At 42.4% G+C, this 21,103-nt stretch overlaps 3 protein-coding genes and 2 long non-coding RNA genes across 7 annotated transcripts; 1 reads left to right on the top strand and 4 right to left on the bottom strand.

Annotated features, from left to right (window-relative positions):
* Window positions 1-37: 37 nt before the first annotated feature.
* On the bottom strand, window positions 38-910 carry LOC149989798 (uncharacterized). Of its 3 annotated transcripts, none has more exons than XR_016501841.1 (2): window positions 845-910; window positions 38-461 (listed from the first exon to the last, which is right to left on the bottom strand). It is a non-coding gene; the product is annotated as an uncharacterized LOC149989798 (long non-coding RNA). The 3 variants fall into 3 exon arrangements; XR_016501840.1 differs by lacking the exon at window positions 845-910 and adding an exon at window positions 596-838; XR_016501842.1 differs by having other exon boundaries at window positions 332-466; window positions 845-893.
* Window positions 911-1,311: 401 nt separating this feature from the next.
* On the bottom strand, window positions 1,312-2,973 carry LOC112278212 (peptide methionine sulfoxide reductase A4, chloroplastic). Its single transcript, XM_024511374.3, has 3 exons — window positions 2,685-2,973; window positions 1,782-1,888; window positions 1,312-1,650 (listed from the first exon to the last, which is right to left on the bottom strand). The coding sequence occupies exons 1-3, from the start codon at window positions 2,941-2,943 to the stop codon at window positions 1,399-1,401; spliced, it is 618 nt and encodes a 205-aa protein (XP_024367142.1). The 5' UTR covers window positions 2,944-2,973; the 3' UTR covers window positions 1,312-1,398.
* Window positions 2,974-3,720: 747 nt separating this feature from the next.
* Window positions 3,721-5,543, bottom strand: LOC112278218 (large ribosomal subunit protein eL18y). The gene is made up of 5 exons (XM_024511389.3): window positions 5,489-5,543; window positions 5,227-5,316; window positions 4,681-4,809; window positions 4,326-4,508; window positions 3,721-4,083 (listed from the first exon to the last, which is right to left on the bottom strand). Exons 1-5 carry the CDS (start codon window positions 5,489-5,491, stop codon window positions 3,928-3,930), a joined length of 561 nt encoding a protein of 186 aa, XP_024367157.1. The 5' UTR covers window positions 5,492-5,543; the 3' UTR covers window positions 3,721-3,927.
* A 1,346-nt stretch (window positions 5,544-6,889) lies between these two features.
* On the bottom strand, window positions 6,890-17,652 carry LOC112275389 (chromatin-remodeling ATPase INO80). Its single transcript, XM_024505750.3, has 22 exons — window positions 16,957-17,652; window positions 15,935-16,770; window positions 15,601-15,783; window positions 15,300-15,500; window positions 14,952-15,062; window positions 14,170-14,582; window positions 13,918-14,026; window positions 13,597-13,677; window positions 13,237-13,409; window positions 13,014-13,139; window positions 12,567-12,728; window positions 12,117-12,174; window positions 11,673-11,900; window positions 11,241-11,387; window positions 10,318-10,953; window positions 9,856-10,110; window positions 9,510-9,617; window positions 9,207-9,301; window positions 8,819-8,975; window positions 8,511-8,717; window positions 8,050-8,250; window positions 6,890-7,840 (listed from the first exon to the last, which is right to left on the bottom strand). Exons 1-22 carry the CDS (start codon window positions 17,048-17,050, stop codon window positions 7,448-7,450), a joined length of 4,974 nt encoding a protein of 1,657 aa, XP_024361518.1. The 5' UTR covers window positions 17,051-17,652; the 3' UTR covers window positions 6,890-7,447.
* A 2,419-nt stretch (window positions 17,653-20,071) lies between these two features.
* LOC112273687 (uncharacterized) lies at window positions 20,072-21,103 on the top strand. Its single transcript, XR_016501839.1, has 2 exons — window positions 20,072-20,533; window positions 20,898-21,103. It is a non-coding gene; the product is annotated as an uncharacterized LOC112273687 (long non-coding RNA).

The raw sequence follows: 21,103 nt of genomic DNA, 5'->3' as shown, positions 1-21,103 counted from the left end.
AGTGCTGGTCAGCCCCATGACGTCGAGAAACCGGGCATTGATGAAGAAAAGAGCTCTTTACTTCCAGGGAGCTTACCCAGAAAGGAGATCCTGATTTATCACATCATTGTGGATGGGTAGGAGACAGAGCAAGGAGTATCAATTTATTTTCAGTCTGGACAGACTCAAAACCATTATGCTTTCTCACAAGCTTCTAGAAATTACAGCATATTTACGTTACGTGCCAAAAACATAAAAGGCTGTCCCGCACTGTCGCCTGCAATCCGAGCTGGGGATACCTTTCTTGAGATCATTCACGATTATCGCAGGTGTTTTGAAGGGGGCCATGGAGCGTGAGAGTCACATGGATTAACGGGGCGTTGCCAACATGCAGTTGGCACAAGACGGCCTTCCGTGTTGATGGCCAGCAGAAGAAGCAGTATGAAGAACACAAACAGGAAGCTTAATCGGGCCATCGTAATCTGCACTTAAATCATTGCATCAAGCATCAATCACATGAGAGCACTTGAAAAGTTTAGATTTAAGTGGGTCACTTGTGCTCTAGACAACGTTGTCAAGCAAGCTGACTGAAAAGAAACTTCAATTTGATCCCTACCTGACATTCTATGATGCTCTCTTCATTGCCAATGATCCACAGCAACAACCAATCATGCCCAATGACAAAATTCGACGCAAAGAAGAGGCAATTTAAAACAAGCCACCCAGGCTTCCATTGTTTGGACACCCGGGACATTGAGAAAAATCCACTATTTGCAAGAGCACAGAAAAAATCAGAACAATTAGGCAAAGAAGAGCAAGAGTAGATGGAGTGCACAGTATCTAGAGGGATGAGTTGGGGCAATACCGAGTCTGAGGAGAAGCACGAACAGCTAACTGACATCAAAGTATAAGTATAACAATCCTAGCTAAGTAATTATATATAGCCGATGCGCAAGTCAGTGCACAGTAGTCTACAATAATATATATATATATATATATATATATATATATGTTTATTTAGTGGACAAAAGATAGCACTGTTATCACTGTTGCATGAGAGGGTCACAATAAGGGCATCCAGAAAGAAGATGCTTATTGACAAATACCTGCTAGGTTAGAAAAGGACTTGCTGGTTGGAGTTGATAAGGATGTAGCTACCGAGGTGACACCTTGTGCAAGCCACTAGTTGCCCACTGACGAGTAAAATCCTCTTGCTTGTAACGAGTACAGACGAAGACACGGTTCAGACAGCAAGGGTCCTCGAATGCAGCAAATGTAAATCATAGGTGCAGCATTTGACGTCGCATTTTGTGATAAAAAAAACATAAGACATTGAGAGAACTAATCCCTTGACGAAGGGATGATTTTATAATACGAAAGTATCATATACAGCTGAACAGGGCATGCATGCATGCAGATTCAGCCGTAGCATCTGATAGAATCTTTGCAACCTTTCGCTGCTGACTGTTTTGAACCCATCCTGCCACCCTTACTTAAATACTGCTGATGATAGGACTCTGCTTTGTAGAACTTTTTAGCTGGGAGAACCTCAGTAACAATCTTTCGGCTCAGAGATTTCTGATGGTTTGCAAGTGATTCCTTGGCTACTCTTTCTTGCTCAGGTGAGTAGTAGTAGATGCCAGATCGGTATTGTGGTCCAGAATCACCACCCTGTCATAACAGATTCCAGTATTAAAGCACTTAGCAAGACAGCATCGTGACTTTAACATATTGTCGCATCAACAATCAAAGTACTTCTCATCAGCGGCGTGTTCAACCGGAAAATGAAATCGACAAAGTACCTGGCGGTTGAGCGTAGTAGGATCATGGCGATTCCAAAATACATTGAGCAAATCCTCGTAACTGACTTCAGCTGGATTATACTGTAACCTCACTACTTCTGAATGTCCTGTTTTCAAACAAGACATTCCTTACGTTAAAAGAACTAGTTAACATTATACACAAAATACGTCTAAATTAAGAATACCAAGCCAGAAAATGAGCCAAAAAGGAGTCAGGCACAGTCCTTCGTCACGAAAATGACATAATCAGAAATTTTGGTCTAAACTCAGGCAGACATAACAGAACTACGGTCTAGGACGAAACTATATACCATTCCTAATTAGCAATAAGGATAATGTGCAGAAGTGTGCCACTTACCCTCAACTCTGTGCTTGCGGTTTTCACCAAACTTCAAAAATTTCTATTATTTTATTTAATGTTTTAAAGTGTTTACACTCTCACTTCCCCATACCCTAAAATGAAACATTGAGAAAAGCACGAAAACTTGAATGTTAAAGCCGCAATTAGAAATCGAGGGTACAGTTCAGTTTGCACGAAATTCAATTCCTTGAGATTAACGCACACTGGAAACTACCGCAGATGCTTCCGTGCGACAAAATCCACCCCATAATTAACAATCTAAAATTTGAGCTCAATTTTCGGTGAAAGCCAAGAATTCAAACCACTGACCGCGATGGTTGTTTTAAAGCAATAAAGCCACCGTCAATTGAGCAAGAAATCCCCCCACTCATACACCTCCACACACAGCCCAACAATAACCGTCCACCGAAACTTCAAAAACGCATGTAGTCATGGACAAGCGTCGATGCAAACTTCTCAAAACCGACCTAGATTAAACTGTACAAGCATCAGCTGCAAAAAAACTAAAGGAATAGTGCACATGAATCACCAAGACTACGTACCTGTGTCGCCCGAGCAGACTGCTTCGTATGTAGGGTTGTGCAATTGCCCCTGCGTATACCCAACCTCCGTGTAGGTCACACCCGGCACGCGCTGATACGCAAGCTCCACGCCCCAGAAACACCCAGCTCCAAAACAAGCAAACTGATTCCCACTCGCGGGCTTGTCGATATCCGGCCCTTCTGAAATAGCAACGTCAGCTGGGTTGTACGAGGAAGCTCGTCGAGAATTGAAACCCAGCATGCTCAAGAAACTATCCATGGCTCACAAAATGAATACACCCTCCTCTCGTACGCTACTCTACCTCAAACATTCCCTCAAAGCCATTTTAAGCCTTCATGAACAGAAATGACGATTCGGAATGAGGGCACGGAGGCGCGGGAAAAAGGTACTCTGCTGAATCACCCGAGCGGTGAGGTGTGGTGTCGAAACTACAAGCCACTTCATTACATCACATTCCAGAATTTTCACATCCATTTCAGTTGAGAACGGGATCTTGCTCTATTGGTGACTCGGTAGGGCTGTGATGCCACAAAACCTTCCCACGGTTGAGTAGGAATGCTTGCACACACCCTAACTAAATGCATAGAACATCTACGTAGCGATGAACAATTTTTCCAAAATGGGTTTGACAAGAATAATATTACTGAAAGAGTGCACACGAACTGTTTTGAGTTCACAAAACCAGTACAGGAGGTGATGGTGGCAGAGGCGTTGGAATGAACTCTTCAAGGTCTTTGAGACCACATTACCAAGAGTGCCAACATCATTCATTACGGCAGGCAAGTGTCAGAAATTACTAAGAGCGTAAACACACTGATGTAGAGTCTAGCGCTCCGTCGCTTGAGTATTACATTAGTGACATATTGATGTCAGGTTACGAGATACGTTTAGTTCGTAATAATGGAGTTTGCAATTAAATGAAAGTTAACTCGACTGCTCTCAGGTACAGAGAATAATCCACGAGGCGCAGAGTAGCGAGGTCATTCTCAAAGCATGGATAAGAAAACTTTTGCAAGAGAAAAGGGCCCAATGGGCTAAGGAAAACTGGAGCCCAAGTGGAATTGCAAATTCCTGTTTGCGCATTGAAGGCTATTAGATTCGAGACAGGAGTACACCAACCAGATATCATAAGAGCGGTATGACAGGCGAAAGAACACAGAACATCTGTATGCAAACCTAATTTTATCTCCAGCCAATCTGGGTGGAGGGACTCCTCTACTCAATACGACGGAAACAATGTCTTTAGACCTTGAAGCCTCTGCTGTTACGACGACCACGAGCCTTCTCAAACTTGCGTCCCTTAGAGCGCACGTAGGGCTTAGCGTGACTCTGAGGCACACCAGGTGCTCCGAAGTGCTTGACTGCCTCACGAGCGTTCTTGGGACCCCGAAGAAGGACCTACATTTACAATCAAACAAATTGATTAATCCGGTTAATTCCAAAGCAAAAGGCCTCTGTTTCATGCACGAGGACTCAAAAAAACCTACAATAATAATCCTACAAATACCCAGCATGTATTTATAGCTAACGCGGAACATACCTCGAGTGCGAATAAGTTTCACAACATCTCTGTTCAAAGCAGATAACTAATATGTGCGCTACACTATGTGGATAGTTTGAGGCGGGAAGGAGGAACTCACAGTGTTGGACCCTGTTGGTGCACGCAGCGCAAGCTGATCAAAAGTCAAACATTCCCCACCAGCCTTCAGGATTCGGGCACGAGCAGTTTCGGTAAAACGCAATGCGCATACCTTCAACGCTGGTACCTCGAATTGTCGGACATCATCGGTGATGGTTCCAACCAACACAGCGATCTTGCCCTCCTAAAATTAAATAAAAAAACACAGAAGCAGTAAACGAAACGTCAGTTCTCGTCGTAGATTCCTTACACATACTAAGTGTGTCCCCTCCTGATGAGATCTATCATCACTAGCAGTTACACTGAATACAAACGTGAAAAAAAAGCCACAAAAAACCTAGAACGAAAATTAGTACCTTTCCAGTCATATACTTGACAAGGCGACTCATAGAAAGAGGAGCCCTGTTCGTCCTACTCATGAACAGACGTTTCAAGACAACACTGTTGAAGGGAGCGTCAGTCCTCCTGACCAAGAACCTGTAAAGCTGCAAGCGATTTCCCAAAGAGCCAACTGTTAGTAAGATATTCAGCCACACTCTGAACTCTTAATCCAGACTTACAATGCCCTAATACATGTTAACCACGCACATGTCAAACCCAGGGGTAGTACGCCAGTGGCACAAAGAACAAAAAATCAACAAATACCTTGGACATAGTACGAAGACCTAATCCAACAACAACGTCGGAAGAGGACACAAGAGCTACAACCTAGACACAGTATACAATATTGCAGCGTAAAAAGTAAAAAACAACAACTAGGGCAAGGGAAGACCGCAGGCCACCCCGGAAAAGATTCCGACTGCAATCAGTCATCCTAGAAGTGGATATATACCCTAAGTTTCATCTTAAATGAGAGAGGAAACGAAGAGCAAAGGCGCGGCTGTAAACATTAAGAGGTGCACCTTAACGAGAAGCTTCAGGTAGACATTCTGGCTCTTGGGAGCGGTACGCTTGGTTTTCTTGTTGCGGCCACCGGCCTTCAAATCGATACCCTGTTCACAAAGCAATACGGTGAGGAACTGGTTGCCTCGAAAGCGGAACAAAGCGACACACCGCACGGCTAGAAAGAAGCAATTCATCAAGCATTCCGGAGAACCAAAGAACAGCAAAAATCGTCTTTAAAACGAGACGAAGGAATTCAAGCCAAAGAGGCAGAAGCATTACCATGGTTGTCGATGGAGACAAGCCCGCCGGGAGACAGATCTGTTGTAGCGATGGGGCTTGAGAAGAGGACGACCTGGGGCACGAACTCGCGAGTAAACCAAGCACAGTGCCAAACCCTAAAACGACCTCCCACCGTCAGATCCCCCATCGGAAATGGACGTAGATGCTGGGCTTTGAAGGGAACGGCAATTTACGGTTCCCTTTGGGTTCCCGTTTGTATTCACTAAGGAGCCTCCAGGCTGTTCGAAATATGAACCCAATTTTTTTATCTTTTAATATTACACTGTGCCATGTCAGCACCAAGATATACTACTTTAGCACCAAATAGAATTTAACCTCTAAAAATAAAAATCTTATATTTTTTAACATCTTTCCCAATTTATTCATTTTTGATAAATCTCAAATCTTACGATTTGTTTATTTTACGATTTGAAAAAAATCGTTCCTTTAATGATTTTTTGTTAACCTACTATTTTCACATACAAATACGAAGAAGAACGTGTGGGAGTAATGAGAAGCAGTAGTAACAAGAAGTTAGTGAATCAACACATTGTGTTTTAAACATAATCATATTGATTTGCACAAATATTTTCAATCTTGTGGATGAAAGACAAACTGTCATGACCAAAAATGGTCTTAATCCTGTTCCTATTTATATTATTCATGGGTTTTAAAGCTTACATGAACACTTTTATTGATTTGATGCACAAGATATTTAAGAACCTATTTGAGGAAACTTCCTCCAATGAATTGTTGCCTACATTTTGTTCCAATAAGCTTATAGTGTGTTTTGTTCCAACATAAGGTTTTTGAAAAAGTGAATAAATAACTTATTTCAATATATTCTAATATATAAATATAATTAACTACTTAATTTTTGTGAAAAATTACCATACTATAAAACAATTCAATAGCTTAAAACAAAAATAAAAACCAAAACATTTGTGTTTCACATACATGTGTGAATGAACATGTCTCTATCTGTTAGGCTATTTAGACACTAACAGTAAAATGGTTACACCAAAACCTAATGGGACTTGAAAGCCCTGTGTTCAACATGGTTCAAAATTAGTGTTGGTAAAATTGAAGACACTGTCCCGTTTAGTTTTATTTAAACTAGCTTCCATGGATGATTTCCTACTCAGGGAGAATAAACTAATAACACAAGTCATTAAACAAAAACTCTACAATCTAAAAAGAATACAATCATAATATTTTCCAAATATGTTAGATTTGATTTTACTTTTTTAAAAAAAAAATTGCTGGGTTCAGAAACCTCAACTAATGATAAAACCCAACACAGATTCTAGACAAGAGAAATGAGCATATTGAAGATGATCAATGTGTTCAATAAGACAGCTAGGTGATACAATAGAGGCGAATACGAGTGGGCTATTTCAGTGATTTGCACACTCTCAAGTATTGCGTGTTAAGTGAGAAAAATTTACAAATGGTCTTAAATTTGCTCTGATGAATCAACCCTACAACATCAAGGGTCTTTCTGGAGACATTTCACATGTCCCTACTCAATACAAGCTTTCCTCCAGCTGGCCAACATAATGTGACTGCCTCCCACATGCCTATGCTTCTCCTTCGCGGCGTGAACACAGAGTTGTACCCCCACTGATGCCACGAATACCCTTCTCAGTCGTAAAATACGGGCAGTTCAACCCCCAAATTGTGTACTATATACGTTACACGAGATTTCTGGGAAACAGACACCAAAAACCTCCTGTTCGGTTTGAATGATGTGATTCACAAGCTCAAAGGACACTCCCGGTAAACCTCCAAAGCAGCTGTGGCTGTTAACCTCCAGCAATCTGTCTTCACTTGGTTTCTGAGATCCACAAAAATGAAATCCACCTATTTCCAACTAAGAATCTGCTGCAGGGTAGAGGCTAATCTCACCGATAATGCTTTCTCTTGATAGTCTTTCCAGATGACCACAGCCGAGGTATCTTAAACCATGTCTAAAGAATCAGTGCTACATGTGCTTGGCCTAGAATTACTTAAACGATCGCCATTAAATATGTGATTTTCAGTTTCACCTAACGGGTAGCCATTTTCTAGAGCAGACGAACCAGCGTATCCTTCTCCGTATTCATCTCCCGCAAGAGAGGGAGATGGGGAATTATTCTCACTGAGACCCAAAGACCCTTTCTTGGGTCGCTGTCTAGATCTGGCAGAAGGATCAGGAGGTGCTCTAGGTTTTCTCTCTTTCGGTACCTTAACTGGCTTAGGCTTAGGCGGCTTGGGTTCTTTGCGAGCTCTTGTAGCTTTGGGTTTGACCTCCTTCGCAGCCTTTGGCATTTTGGGGGGTTTCGGTGGCTTTTCCTCTCCATTTCGTCGCCTCTGAGAGGAAAACACACAAGTTTGTCAGAATTTATCCTTGACATATGCGTAGGACAAAGATGGTCCTTGAAGAACAGAAGAATGACTCAACCACTTACCTGATGGGGCCAAGAACATGCGTCTATTTTTAGAGACCAGCATTGCCTACCTTCTAGTTTTTAGGGCACCAGCAAAAGATGACGCTTGTGAAGAGCATCATCATAACTGACCTTTTTGCCGTTTGCAGGGGCCGCCGGAGTATTAGCATCTGGCGTATCGTCTGGGGCTTTAGCTGCCCCACCACTGTCAACGATGTCTGTAAAAGCTGTGTTGGCATCATCAAGTGAGGCACCACCGCCCTCAGCATCCAGGCGTACTCCTTTCAAAGAACCAGTTACAGCCCATCCCTTCTTCCGCCTCCCATGCTTATCCTGTAGTTCAAATACAACTCTTCGTCAATCTCTTTTACGACTGTCCAAGTACCAATTAAGCTTTGGAGAGGAGAAATCGACACAAATATATACCATTTGAAGTTCCCATTGCATTTCAAGCACTCCAGAAATCATTTGGGTCCAGTTTGAGTCTGCCGCTAATACTAATGAACAAAATCAATAACTTAAATCAATGAAGTATAAGCTAGTAAAATATTAAAATCAAAATTAAAAAGCCTCATGAAAGGGAAAAAACTTACAACTTGTTTAGAGACTTGTTCTTTCATCTTCGCTTCCAATTCTGCATCGTCTAATAAAAGCGACACAACTTCTTCTGCTTCCAAGACATCACCTTGCGAAGCATTATTTCCAGTCATGACCAGCTGTTGCACAGTGTTCTTTTGACTGGCCCGTTTCATTATCTTTTCTTCAACTGTCCCTATGCATATCAACCTGTACACAGTGACCTGCTCCAACCCACCAAACGCATATTCGTATCGATAAGGGAGAACTTACTGCCTGAGAAGTTATAAAGATCGTAAAAATCGTGAAAAGCATGGTATTTTACCTCTTTCGTTTGTCCAAGCCGATGGGCACGATCCATGGCTTGAAGATCCATAGTTGGATTCCAGTCACTTTCATAAAAAATAACCGTATCAGCAGCAGTGAGATTGATTCCAAGGCCTCCAGCTCTTGTACTTAACAAGAAAACAAAAATATCCGACCTGCGCACACAAGAGAGCATCCGTCTTTACGCAAAGAACTTATCACACAAAACCAAAGCGTATGTGCAAACTGATTGTTGCATTTTAAGTACTAGTACACAACATGCACAAGACAAATCTCACGACTCTCACATGATAGGTGCAGAGATGGCCCGCAACGAGAGGTCGTTCAAACCACAACAGAACACACATTAACCCTGCAGTGTACAAACAATACAAAGATTTGCATACCGGTGCTGAAAGTCTTTAACCATGTCACGACGGTCCATAATGGTGGATGAACCATCCAGTCGCAAGTATTTGTATTTGCGGTAATTCATGTAATCCTGGAAATTTGCATGATCACCATTAACACGTACAGTCTGCTATGTCTTCCATCAGAATGAACTTCCCTCTATAATTGAGTATTCTCTCTATTAGAATACAGAAGGACAGAGCGACCGGTGCTTGAGAGATTCAACGTAAAATTAAACAGGATAACAACAATGAAAAGTGAATCCAGGCCAGATGCAGGTCCAGAGAGAACAGACTAACCTCCAAAATATTGAGCATCTTGGTCATTTGAGCAAAAAGAAGCACTCGATGGTTCCCTGCTCGAAGGCGCTTCAATAAAATATCTAATGTTTGAAGTTTTCCCGAATCCTGTTTACGAAAATGAGCGATTAGATTGTAAAAGGGAAGGACAAATAACCGGTATAGGAAATACGAATCTGACGTATTGATTCTTGACGCTAAATAAACATAACAGACCAACAGATTATAATTCGTGAAAGAACAACATAATCGCGAGAAAACAGCAATGTTCTTCAAGAAGATAAAAGTTAGAATACCACTAGATTACAGACAAAACTTCCTCATGTTACCATTGATAAATTCTTACCGAGAGCATCTTCGCAAAATCGAAACTCTGTAATGGGGGTGCCGAACCAAATATCCGAAAAGGTATCGCGAGTAAAGGCTGTATAAGACGAGCACGAACTTCATTCTCCTCAATAGGTGCAGATAGAGGAAGAGGCATTGCTGGCCCGTTGTCGGAAGTCCGAGCAAATCCAACAAGGAACCGTTTAACAATTGGATTCTCCAACTCCTCCGTCCGTTGCATTGTCAACCCTCTATCTGAACACACTACATTGATCTGCAGCAAATTAACTAAATTAGTTAGCAGAAGCATGGCTACTGAAGCTAGCAAATGTAAACTACACAATTGTCAACGGTTGCAAAGAGTGGCAAGGATTAAAGAAGTTAAAACGTGAAATTTAGTAGGTTGTGGAGACGCACGACAGCTAAATGCAAAAATAGCTCATTATTTTCACTGGATTATTAGGAGTGTGGAATCACAAACCTGTGGAGCTCGAACTGGTGGCATATATTTGCGTACAGATCGTAAAAGTCCAGTAGTGCCAAGTAGCCTATCCTGATTTGATACAACTAGTGATTCAAACGGTTGCAATTCTGGACCCGATGGATGCTTCACTCTCAAAATTCTTAGATCTGCTCTGCTAGGTAGCATCAACATCCTTCGAACACATCTTGTCCTTGCATCCTCACAGTCTTCGTCATCCAATAAATCAACAGAAGTTTTCATACAGTCCACAGCTGAGGCTGCATGGCCATAAGTATCTTTTCTTTGGTCACCTAATGTTGTCAGCTTGCTTAGGTCCCCATAACATTCTACGGAGGGTGGTTCTTCTGATTGTAGTAAGGCGAATAAGCATCTTTCTAAAGCAGATACCTTGGATAGGAACGACGTTTCCGAAGCTGAAAGACCAAGCATACGAATAAATCCAAAAGCTCCACTGCGACATGACCTCTCATCGACATCAGCTTTGTTACTATGCCCCACAGAAGAATAGTACACATTCTCTGGTGAGAAAACATTCAGGCAAGCTTTTAGCCATTTCTCAGTGAAGCCTTGTGCAGACCCAGAGCTCTCGGTTGGCAAGCAGCGCATGCCATCTCTATATAAAAGTTTAGGAATCTACAAAACAACCAAGCACGGCGACATATCAGTATCGTGAAATTTGCCAATAAATATGGACAATGTTCTGAATATAAAAATAAGCCCATCAGTGGACTCTATAACATGACTTTGGCATTAAAGGAGAATTTTTCAGACTAACTGCATGCGAAATATACCCTTGAATATGTGAAAGTAATCACGAAATGCTCTTCATCACAAATTTGAGAACAGTAACAATCTTAAGCAATACCTTGGTTAAAACTCTATGATCTTCAAGAATATAAAACCCAGAAAAAGTCAAGTACCTTGTAAGACACAGGATTATAACCTCCAGCGAAATGAACATCCTCTAGCGCTCCGAAAGGTGGTGGAGGAAGAGAATGTGGTACAACCGCAAAGTGCACAGAGGACTGTCCTTCATTGCGCTCAAACAACTCTGGATGATTACAGACCTGAGACGGGAACCACATCATTTTCTTCAGAGTCAGCATCGACTAGATAAATAGTACAAAGGTAACCCTATTATATTATGAACCAACACAATAAAAAATAGATATATGAGAGGCTGATCTAAGAACAGTACAATTGCATGACTGTAGACTATATACCAATGCACATAACTTCCAGGCGGCGCATATCGAATAGAAAAATGAACTACAGAAATCATACTTATCGATACATGAAAAGGTCGTGACCAACTTCCAAATAGTGAATCTAGGGATTAGTTATAGAAGTACCTTTCGTAACTGAATGACGATATTCATAAGATTGAGGACCTTTTTGTCATTGAGCTGGCCTCCGTTGCCAAAGAGATCAGCGACTGATATCTTGTTCTTAATTGCTCGATAAAATGCCTGCTGACGTGAACTCAAGTAGCATGGAATCATAACCTCTTTCTTATTGGTCATTTCTGTAATCACATCCTTCTTGACTCGTCGCAGCATGAATGGCTTCAAAATTGAGTGCTGCATTGGAATGAAGTATGGATTACCAAGCTTGCTTGATTAATTTGACAATCAGTCTCTCGCACCAGCAAAAGGATCTAAATTTAGACTACATCTACTAATAAAGAAGCGTTATATATCTCATAAATGGATTATAATAGATCTCAGAATAACTTATTTAAACACAAAGTAATAAGACTGAAGTCTGCTTGTAGACAATATGGGAACGAAGGGTACCAGACGAGTGAGCTGGTGCTCATTTAATGTTCCACCATGCTCTGCATGCCCTTCAATCCTACAGTCAAAAGAGCACAATTATGAATTAGTGTCAGCATAAGACAAAATACATTTGAAGTTCTAAATTTAGGTTCGATCAGCTTTAATCCACGTAATTTATTACAAAATCAACAAGAGAACAAATATCATGCAGTAGAGAAACATCCAAATTCTGAACAACCTATAAATGCCGCAGTATTCAGGTATCTATCAGCATTTCTATCCAAAATTCTAAATTACATTCCCTATCTGCTATACAGTTTAAGCATACGTTACAATGAGTTTGCATTTATCAAAATAAAGATGCCGGTATCCACCTAAATACCATCATTAAGAAGTAGGATTTGAATACAAATACATCCACACAAGAAAAACAAAAGAAATTAGAGAGAAAAAAGGTTCAGAATTTACCCCTTTGAAAACCACTCATTGAACTGATCATGACTGTCAAAAAGAGTGGGCATGATGAAATGCAGAAGAGCCCAGAGCTCAGCCATACTATTCTGAATGGGTGTTCCGGTCAAAAGAAGACGATTTCGACAGTTGAAACTGAGAAGAGTCTTCCAACGCAGACTGTAAAAATCCGATAAAAAAAAAAAATTAAGTACAATGCTCTTTCGTGAATGTAATGGGTTATAACCACGGCATTTTCAATTAGATGTTTGCCTACAAATGCACGTCTCTGTGGAATCCTTTCAGTGATCATTCACACAAGGGTCCTGACCAAAACACAACAACCACGTTGGAAGCGCACAAGCAGAAGATCGAAATGTATTAGAATACTGTACAGAGCCCTCAGAGCCCTCACTTTAAGGGTAATACGAGACTCTTAAATTCCACTGGATGGTGGCAACTCACCTACTGGCACTTTTAATCGCTTGAGCTTCGTCAAGAACCATATATTGCCATTTCACTCGCCGAAAGTACTTCTCATCCGAGACTAGAAGTTGATAGCTTGTAATTAGAACGTGAAATCCTGCATCTCTGTAAACACAAGAACCCATTATTAGTTCTTTGTCGCACCAGTGTGATGTTCATTGCAGCCTACAATAAGCAGTGACTGAGTTTGACTTAATCTTGCCTGCGATAAAGTCGATTGGGATTAATATTTTTTCGCAAAACGATTCTCTCATTGAGTGCTCCCCAGTACGGAAGGATCCTTAAATCCGGGCAGAAACGGTTCACTTCATCTGCCCAATTATTAAGAACAGATGCTGGGGCCACCACAAGGAAAGGACCCCATATGTTCTTCTCCTGCGAGCCAAGATACACTACCAACATCAATAACTTTATGCCACTATCATTCACTGACGGATATCACATGACGTTCTGAAATAATCGACATCTATCTAATATGTTATTACGACGTCTTCCTGTTATCAGATCATTTCACCCTAATGAGAAATAAACTGGCCAATTTAAATGCAATCAAGGTCATTACCTCAGCCAAATGTCCAAGAAAAGCCATAGCTTGGATTGTTTTGCCGAGTCCCATTTCGTCAGCCAGTATACCATTCAAGCCCTAATTTAAACAAAACAAGATCAATAGACCAGTGATACATTAACCCAACAATATCAAAAGAACTAACTTCCACCAAATTTCTAAGTGTATACACCAACATCAAAGGAAAACATCTATACAACTTCAGAAGTGATTAGACCAAAACGAAGCATAACAGCACATCAGAAACGATGTTCAAGAAAGAACTCTACAAAAAAAATGAGTATAGCCCGTAACAAATAACGCAATCAGAGTTCGAACCTGTTCATAGCAATTAACAAGCCACTGTAGACCCTTAAGCTGATACTCTTTCAAGACACCCTGGAACATTTTGGGTTGCTGGACGGAGGAAGTCGTTGGCATCGTAGACCTGTGTAGTAATGAGAAAGAAGACATTCACACCATTCAGATGATGACAGTTCCAGAGGCGTTCGCTGTCTCCTAGTCCGTATGAGAAATACACGACAACTTCAAGCATTGATAAGCATTAGCCTCAGTGTAACTGGCACTTACGGGTGTAGCAAATCCATATCTTCTGCTCCACCCGCCTCGTCTCCACCAGCAGCTGTACGAAGCCTCTCACTCTCACTATCAAAATCATTCGTTCGATTTCTCTGCTGGGCAGCAGCTAAAGTAGCTGCTCTCACGGCTTCCTCCTTCAGAGCAGCCTCCTCTTCATCATCCTCGGGACTCGTCGCAACTAGACCCTCCCCCGGTGCCACAGTTTTATCAAGGTCACGCAGTGCATCCTGAGAAGCTTGTGCAACAGGCATTCCGGACGACTTATTTTGCATAAAATGGCTATAGAGCTCCGTTTGTGTGAGAAGAAAATTGAGTCGCTGCTGTTGGCGTTTGGCTTCCCGAAGCTCTTGGTCCCGTCTAAGAGCTTCGGCAGCTTCCTTTTCTTCCCTTTTCCTAACTTCAATCTGTTCACACAAAAAGTTTGAAACCAAAGTTAACTAGTGAATAAAAACTGCATGTAAAACAAGACCACACGCGTCCGCGCGCGCACGCGCACACACACACAATCTCTTTCTCTATATTATTCGAACGACATACTATTGTGCCCACGGCAGGGCACAATCGTTTATAACTACTGATCAGCAATAAAGAATCTGAAATCAGTAAGATCATAATCACTCACAATCTCGTTCCTCAAAACCCATTAAAGAAAGCAAGATATCACTCACGTTCGTACTAAAGTCATTTTCAGACTTCGTTCCGCATGACGGACGATGCAAGTACACATCTAAGCCAATACACATAAATCTGTAGAGAGCGCTAGGAAAACAGACCTGTTCTTTATCCCATTTCTTCCAGAAAATGATCATGTCACGAGCCAATCTCCTCGTTCTGGTGGGTGCAGCTTTCATTACTTTCAAAGACCGCATATTGCGACTTTTAACCTAAAAATTCCAAATATCAAGGTCAAAAAACCATGCTACTTTCCAGCATACTTCTAGGATCCCCGTTTTCCCAATAGCTAATCAAAGAAAAAAGTACAAAAGTAACGTTATGAAGCTGATTATGCAATGAACAATAGGATTTGAAACTAAAATGTTGGAAATAGAGGATGAGCCAAAATCACTCCGACAATAACAACCACATTGACGTAAATATCTTATTGCTGCACAATACATTACCTCTCTTTGACAAAGTTCCGCTACTCGCTTTACATCTTGTATCTGCTTTCTGTAACAAGCTGCAAAATACTTTTGGTGCTTCGGTAAATCTTTTCGGACCAAATTCACCCAATACTTTCCGATTTTTTCAGAATCCTCTAGTGCTACCTCCAGCGGGTCTCTTTTCAGGGGTTCAATCTTCTGCTTTCTCCGTTCCACAAGCTGTTTCACACCACCTCAATTGTCATTTCGAACAAAACGAGATTCTGGGGGTCAAAAAAGCAGGATGTAAGCTCAAAAGTAGATGCACCTGGAACAATACCTCATAGCCGTCACCATGTTCCAGAATCTTCACTTCACATCGTCTGGCCTGACCACTGTCAACTGATATCTGACGGTACGCGACTAGAGATTCGTCCAAAGACCCAACCTCGGAAGGGACTCCCAAATCTTCGTCAGGATATTCCACCGGCGGCGGGTTTATCACAACGCTTGAGTCGATTACCTAAGTCTCAAATGACGCGTCATCAGAAAAATTGAATGTTCACACCCTTTACAAAACCAGAAAAAAATCAAAATTATAATTAAGAGCGTAAAAATTAGTCAAGTAACACTAGAAGAAAAGAATTATTTTCACAATGACGAAAGTGCCTCACTTGTAAACCAAATCTTCTCTTCTCGAGCAACCTCCGTTTAGTGTCCCTATCATAACCTGTACTCCGACACTGCCCTATCTCATTTTGCTTTCGCCAAAGTCGAGCCCAGGGATCAGCATCCATAATCGCGAAAAAAGCAGTTGCTTTGAGTCGGCCGTAAACAACCTTCTCTTCAATTTGCAGCGAGTTGAAGGGGGGAAGGTGAAGAGATGTAGCGAGTTCGTCATAATACTGAGGAATTTGAAACTCGACACCATCCTCTAAGACCAAATAAGTCCCCGGCCCTTTCTCCATGCCACTTGAAATTGATGCAACATCCTTTAATTGAACAGCTTTATGATGCCATCGAGGTCGTTCAGACTCTCTTTCCTGATCAGAACCTCCAGATTGCTCACGAAAAGAACGTTCTTCAGATTGCTCCCGATAAGAACCCCCTTCAGATTGTTCACGATAAGAAGGCTCTTCAGATTGCTCACGGTAGAAACCCCCTCCAGAATGCTCATGGTACGAACCTCCTGGAGACTGCTCGCGATCGGACCCTCCTGCAAAATGCTCAGCATATGAACCTCCACCAGATTGCTCACGATATGAGACTTTGACAGGTTCGTGATATGAGACTCCCTGTTCTGGATGGTTCCCTACGTAATAATCTTGACGATCATCATAGTCATCTTCTTCCTCTTCTTCGTCATTACTGTCTGCATCATGTCTAGGGGCGGAATTGGAGCCTGCATATGCTTCAATGGGCACCCTCTTCCTCTTTCGTGTCATTTCAGGCCTAATAACAGCGTGTCTTTCCGCCTCCGGTTCAGCATGCCCATTAATCCGCCAATCATCTGAAAAAAGTATAAACAAAAAATAAAAACCAATATTTTAAAATCTCCTGCAAAAAAAAATAGGGGCCGGAACTGACTCCGCACAAAAATCGCAGAACTTGAACACGGACAGTAACGAACACCAACAATTACGACCAAGCAAACCAGAAGCAGATATGTATGTGGCGCGGACTGAAACAAGCAAACCTTGGCTGTAGTCGGTTTCACCAGAACTCTGGCTCCGGCTCGGAGAATCATATTCCTGCGCGGGTGATCCATTCTCCGGCGACCGTGCCCACATTGTACGCGAAAACTGATAACTAAAATTCACAACTTCTTCTCATCCCCGCCAATGAACTGCCAGCCCTCCTGCACCAGGCCTCCCAACTCCCAGAATCAAAGTGTGCAACTCCGCTTCCCTCGACCCAGAAATCCAGCGCCGATCACCCACGCAGCTCCAATTGCCCAGTAAATTTTCCCAGACTGCCCACCTCTACGCCAAAACCCTAGTTCCCAACCCAGAAAAAATCGGGGCTCTTCCTCTCCAACCCAGCGCCCGCCCGTAGTCTGCAAGTCCGAAATTTGGTCCGGAGACACAGATGCACCCAATAGCCTCACATTGACACTCCCCTGCAACGCCCACACCACACACGAGAAACGGAGCCACGCCAAGGAGCTACATCCAAATACGCGAGAAGCAGAAGTGGTCTAGGGTTTGGAGTCGCGAAGAAGATAAGTTGGACTTGGGGTTGAGGTTGGGTTGAGGTTAGGGGTTGGGAAAAGTAACAGGAGCCAGGAGCGGAGGACGGGACTCGAGGCACAGGTGGTCCAAGCGAGAAAGAGCGAAGGGCCGGGGGAGAGAGGGGTGGGGCGGGGCGGGGCGGGGGTTGGGAGGCGGGGGGGGGGGGGGGGTGAGGAGGAGAAAAATAAAAGGACCGAGCCCTATGCTGCGCAAACCCTGGCTGGTGTTGCAAGTGCAGAGCAAGCGGGTGAGGCTTGGAAGCGGCAGTCAGGGATGATGGGGATTTCAGGAAAGGGAAGGTATGAGGGAACGTGGAGTTAGCGCGGGGCAGCTTGGCATCCGTTTTGGGGGTGCTGAGCACTAGTTTCCATGGCGGGACATGAAACCCCAGCGGGGGGAAGGAGAGGGGGAGGGGGAGCAGGGGGGGGCTTTGGCTGGTTGTTTGCTCCTTTCCTTCCTTCCTTCCTTCCTTCCTTCCTTCCGCTAACCAGCCCACCCCGGCATTGCCATGCGCCTGGCTGCTAGTCTAAAGACGAGTGCTGAATGCTCCACTGGTAGTTCTCACTCACTTGTTTTTCGTTGCGCCTTTGGTTTTTTGTTGCCGCTTTGCCTTGCCCCACCCACTTCGCCCTTGCCGCACTCGCTCACCGCTCTCTTCCCTCCTCCCTCTCTCGCCCACTCTCGTTCTCTCTCACTCTCACTCTCACTCGCTCACTCACTCTCTCTCTCTCTCGTTAAATCCGCTGGTCCCCACCTCCGCGCTGACTTCCAGGTTGGAGTCGCGCTCGTTGTCGTGCGACTATGCGGCATCGCCGGCTCCTGCGTCAACTGGCTGTGTCAGGTGCTCCCACGCCTCCTCTTCCTTCATCTTCATTCGTCTTTTTCGTCTTCATCCTTCCTATTCTGTCCATCGCGGGCTTCAATGTCTCCACACCCATCAGACCCTACACGTGGCTTCTCTTGGCGCCTGCATGTCATGCTGCTTTCTTTCTGTTGTGATGCATTTACATAAATCCATCTTTCACATTCTTGCACTTTGAAGTTGTGATCTGTGTTTGGGTGGTGTTATTGATTGTTAATATGTATGTAGACAATTTCTGGTGTGTAGATGACTTTTTCATGCATTCTAATATTAGTCATTTTGTTTTATTTTATATTCATCATGTGAAATTGGTGTGATTTGTTAATGTGTGCGTCATAGATTCTATTTGAAAATACAATTTTTTTGCACTATACTTTTCCATTTCCAATTATTGTAAAAATTACTTCTAAATGGTTTAATTCATTTCACTTTTGTGTCTATTTCATACTCAGGAAATATATATATAGTGCTACCCCTTGGTAGAATTTACTACATATCACACATTCAAAATAAATAAATAAAAAAAACAATAGAAGGAAAAAAAAAAAAAAAAAAAAATTGTACACTGAGAACTACCACAAAAGTATCCATCTTTTTAAAAGATAAAGAACTCAATTTGTATACACATTCATATAATAAGCATAGTTAGAAGACAAAGAGACAAAGAAGCCTTATCATTGGAAAAAAAAAAGAAGAAATTATTTACCAGCAAAAAGCTTTGCATAATCTACAAAAAAAATCTACATTTTACTATCCATTAACAGCTTTTCCATGTCCAACAGCACAAGTTTCTGCTAGTACATAAATACATATATACATACATACACGTATGTCTCTGTGTGTGGTATGTTCTTTGTGTGTGCACATAATGCATGTTGACACACTTATTCGGAAATCGGACACAATAGGGAAGAGTTTAAATCCTTCAACTTCGAAGTAGCTTCGAGGAAGTGGAGCCCAGGCCCAAAGCAAGTGTGAAGGTTCCAGGAGCTGGGCTGGGTCTAGGTGGGTTGACTTAGGGTACGAAGAGGGTGCCAATCATCCACCAAATCGAGCCGCATCCCCCACTTTGAAGGATTCCTTTTCCATGGTACTAACGATCATTAATATCTCCTGGATACTTTAAACAATAAACTATTACAAAACCATTTCCTTTGAGATCCCACACAAGTAAACGATATTATGAAGACCTTCCAGAATGAAACCCAGTTGAAGCGTAAGCTACTTCCAAACGGGTGGAACAATCATCCAACCACATGTCCATAATAAATCCCCAAATAGCAATCTAGAGATTCACTCCTTGAACTGTTCAAACAATATTACTCTTGCCTTATGACATATAGTATCAATAAAAGTAAAAAAAAAGAAAAAAAAAGAAAAAAGAAAAAAAAAAGAGAGAACAAATCTACGTTTCCGGAGTTTGAGAATGAAAAGACTTCGACCATGGGTTTCATCAGACCATTGGACAATCCTCAGACACATTCTCTCTTCTATCACTGTTCTCACTCTCCTGTGAGTAAGTCAAGAATAACGAAAATGGATGAAAATCATTCCTCTAAAAAATCGGAAAGGCCGCTGACGTCGTCGACGATTCCGACTTGTCGACTACCAGGTGCACCTTCCAAGGCAGCAACGATTCGCTCGGGCGTCGTCGCCTTCTCGTCGTCGTCGTCGTGTTATTGCTGCTGCCCCGAGCACAGCGTCTTGTTTCCTTGGCTTACCAGGTCCATCTGCTGCTCCTCGTTCCTTGATCGCGTCTCCTGCTCGTTGTCTTTAATCCATTCTCCTCGCAGGTTTCTGACGTTTCGTAGACGTGGTTAACGATCCTTCTCAGAGTTTCGGCGAGGTCCAGCTCACTGCGCTGGCTGCGTACTCGTGCCATGCGTGTTTGCCACAACAAACTTGTTCGATTGATCGGGTCTGGCCAGGGATCGATCCAACTACAACGAGTCGAAGTCAGCCAGTTGTTTAACGACTAATGTGTTTTCCGAGCAGATTTTTGTTCTTTTCATGGTGTTGTTGTTTGTACTTTAACGTTGAATGCTTTTGAATTATGTGTCGGATAATGATGTAGGAATGGTCGAAGGGAGAGGTTCTTGAGGTGCAACTACGGTCGTGATTGCAGAGTAAAGCTTCGAGAACGGCACAGAGATTCCGGCACCATGTTGCATCGTCTTCAGGTGATTATTCCTTTACATTGGTGTATGATTTGGCGCGCACGTACACACATATATTACAATTATCTATCAATCTATCTATCTATCTATCTATATATGGATATATTGTGCTTCATGACGATATTTTAGGTCTCTGGTGTCTTGATAGAACACATAGGATACACATTCATAAATTTCGGTTTCTACAGAGTGCTCTTAAATTACTGTTCTTCAAAGCCGTGTCTCGTATTATCATGGCTTGTAAAGCCCGTGCATCTGATGGCTGTATTCACTGATGAAAAGGAATCACTAGTGGACGCGAACCGGAATTTGAATCTTTTCAATACAACATGTAGAAATAGGTTTTTGTACTTGTTTTAATACGCAGGGATCTGTCTGCTGCTAAAACGAGGCGAGCTTGCGAGAGATGGTGCAAGGGCATTGCAAGTGAAGATATTGTATCATTTTGACAGATATGTATTCAAGTTCATTTTCTCCCTGCCTAAGTATTCATAGCATTCGCCTACTATACTAGACTGACTACATTGTATTATGTAGGTGTATTACCAAATGAAAGATTGGAAATTGGGAGAG

Source organism: Physcomitrium patens, chromosome 2 (genome assembly GCF_059467195.1).
Source record: "Physcomitrium patens ecotype Gransden chromosome 2, ASM5946719v1, whole genome shotgun sequence".
Lineage (NCBI taxonomy): Eukaryota > Viridiplantae > Streptophyta > Bryopsida > Funariales > Funariaceae > Physcomitrium > Physcomitrium patens.
Note: the sequence above shows the minus strand (reverse complement) of the source record. Positions and strands in the feature narration are given on the sequence as shown.